Source organism: Patiria miniata, unplaced genomic scaffold, assembly GCF_015706575.1.
Source record: "Patiria miniata isolate m_02_andy unplaced genomic scaffold, ASM1570657v1 HiC_scaffold_3, whole genome shotgun sequence".
Classification (NCBI taxonomy): Eukaryota; Metazoa; Echinodermata; class Asteroidea; order Valvatida; family Asterinidae; genus Patiria; species Patiria miniata.
In genome coordinates, this window is record NW_024037069.1 from 29,721,670 (window position 1) to 29,724,379 (window position 2,710).

At 47.0% G+C, this 2,710-nt stretch overlaps 1 protein-coding gene across 1 annotated transcript; it reads left to right on the forward strand.

The window, feature by feature from the left end:
* The first annotated feature begins 1,708 nt into the window (after nucleotides 1–1,708).
* On the forward strand, nucleotides 1,709–2,322 carry LOC119736649 (tctex1 domain-containing protein 1-A-like). The gene is made up of 2 exons (XM_038210665.1): nucleotides 1,709–1,773; nucleotides 1,920–2,322. Exons 1-2 carry the CDS (start codon nucleotides 1,709–1,711, stop codon nucleotides 2,320–2,322), a joined length of 468 nt encoding a protein of 155 aa, XP_038066593.1.
* Nucleotides 2,323–2,710: the final 388 nt, after the last annotated feature.

The following is a 2,710-nucleotide window of genomic DNA, read 5'->3' on the forward strand; positions in this document are numbered from 1 at the left end:
ACAATTTCCGGCCCTTTATTTCGCCCGGGCGAATTACTATTTCGCCCGGGCGGATTACTAATTCGTCCGTGCGAATTACTATTCCGCCCGGACGGATTACTAATTCGCCCGGGCGAATTAGTAGTCTGCCCGGCCGGGAGAATAATCTGCCCGGGCGAATTAGTAGTCTGCACGGGCGAATTAGTAGTCTGCCCGGGCGAAGTAGTAATCCGCCCGGGCGAAATGCTAATCCGCCCGGGCGAAATAGTAATCCGCCCGGGCGAAATAGTAATCCGCCCGGGCGAAGTAGTGGGCCTAAAAAATATTTTCGATCATGTCCTAAATACGTTTCCGTAATACACAAATCAATTTGTTTGTCATTCTTTGACTTTGATTAATCTTGTTGATAGTGGCATTTAGCACCGCGGCTGGCGGATTTAGCCTGCAGTCAGTTACCGTGTCACGCACACAGCCCTGTTTTTTGACCTCAGTTTCTTGTCCCGACGTCAAGCACGCATGGCCCAAAAGCGTATGCGAGATTTACGAGAATTATTACAGACTACAGACTAAATAATTGAAAAGTTGAAATCGTGTGCTCCATGAAACCTTGTCGCCCCCCAGTCGCCCCCCCCCCCCCCCCCCACTGAGATTTTGAGTTTCTAAAAAAATTATCATTGATCTACATGACACCATGGGCGTCAATCCTGGGGGACAGGGGGACTGGTCCCCCCCCCCCCCCACTTTTTGAAGGGTGGGGGACACAATATCAAATGTCCCCCCCCCCCCCAGATTTTTGAACTCGTGTCTCATTTACAGGGCCCTATATTATGTACTACAATGTATCTTTTGCTTAGAAAATATTGGTTTAAGTGGTGAGAAATTGCCTCAGATAGCACCACAGAGCATTTAGAATCCAAATTTTTTGGGGCCCCACGCCTATAGCTCAGAATTCTGGTAGCTGATTTAATGACTCCAACCTCGAAAACAATGTTCAAAAAATTGTCTTATGCCTTTAGCATAATTTTCTTATGCCTCCCCCCCCCCTGCGAAAACTTAGTTCCTGGATCCGCCCCTGAACATACTTTTACCGAAATACGTGGAGGCAGGATAAGGTAAACTTGGGTTAGGTGACATTTTAGGAAAGTCGCCCTATTATAGCATTATAACTAGTGCAGGGCCCGTCGAAACTGTGCCTGTTCTGAGGGGCAGAGAACTGCTCATAAAAGCAACACACACACACACGATTCAATGGTGTTGTTTTCACAAGTTGAACACACACGCACCGGGTGAACGCACACTTTGTACATGTCACCATCCACTGGCACAGATATTTAACCCTACTGGACAATGGTATCGCCCTACAGTAAGGGTTTCTCATTCGACCGCATGCACAGTGGTGGTTGCTCAGTCGACTGCAAAATGCAGGAGCCTGTGCATGGTACGCAGTGCTATGCATCCGTACTGGACAATGGTATCGCCCTGCAATGCATGTGCCCGTCGTTTTTCCTCGAACCACCAACCCCCAGATTGATGATCTGAGAATGACACTCTACCGACTGGGCTAACCGACTCGCACTTACCAAGAGGGGAATTTAAAATATATATAAACCTACGGTTGCAAAGGGTGGGGAGGCACAAACCTTGAGCCGCATCCGAGTCAACTCCTTGCTCCGAGTCAACTCGGCGTTGAGTACAACTCGGTCTCTATTGGATTATGCAATTGGTAATGATGAGAACATCCGCGTCGAGGCAGGACCGAGTTTGCCAGAAGGGTCCGAGCCGGCGGTTGACAGAGTTCGAACTAGTGTGCATGCGTGATCGCTATTGATGAGTAATTTTCGTTCAAATCTGGCCGACAATAATCCAATTTTTCAATTGTTTTCCTCTAAAAATGTACGACAGGTAGTGCCAGGACAATGACGACGCTTTATTACCTACAGCGACCGGCCGAGACGAAGGCGTGTGTCCCCGCACCAAGACGTCCTCCTGGAGCCGTCCTACCAAGTCTACCCGCAGCAGAAGTTCGGCGAGTTCCGAGGAACCATCAGCGACATCCTTGAACAGATGATACCCGAGACATTAGCCAGGATGCCTTACGATGCCAGGGTGTGCAGCAGGCAGGCCAAAGCGTTAGCCGGCGACATCCAGGAGAGAGTCAAAGACTTGGGTATCGAGCGTTACAAACTCATCACTGTGGTGCACATTGGTGAAATTCAGCAACAATCGATTCGTGTCTGTAGTCGAGGAATCTGGGACGTAGAGGTGGACTCCTCAGTCACTTACCAATATCAGAATGCATCCCTCTACTGCGTGGCTACAATATTTGGTATTTATCATGAATAACATCGGACTGGCAATAGTTTTCATTCTAACTTTTACTCATCATTACACGTATTACTTATCTGGGGGATTCCCCGAACATCCATGCACGCCGTTTGAGAAAATATCTACCCTTTCTCAATCTGTTTTGCTGTAATTGTAACTTGTTATAAATAGGCAGTGGGTTTTGCAAAACAAAACAAAAACCGCTAATTCTACAGCATAGCTTTGAGTTTTTACGTTTACTATAAGATTTTGGAAGCATCGATCATAGTTTTTTTTTTCACAATGCAAATCTTATTACGAGATAACTTTACCAAAATCAACAGGTTTTGTACCGACATAATGGACAACAAACAGTGACGCTGTGACCATTGTTGGGGAATGGATAGGTCGATACACAATTCTTTGG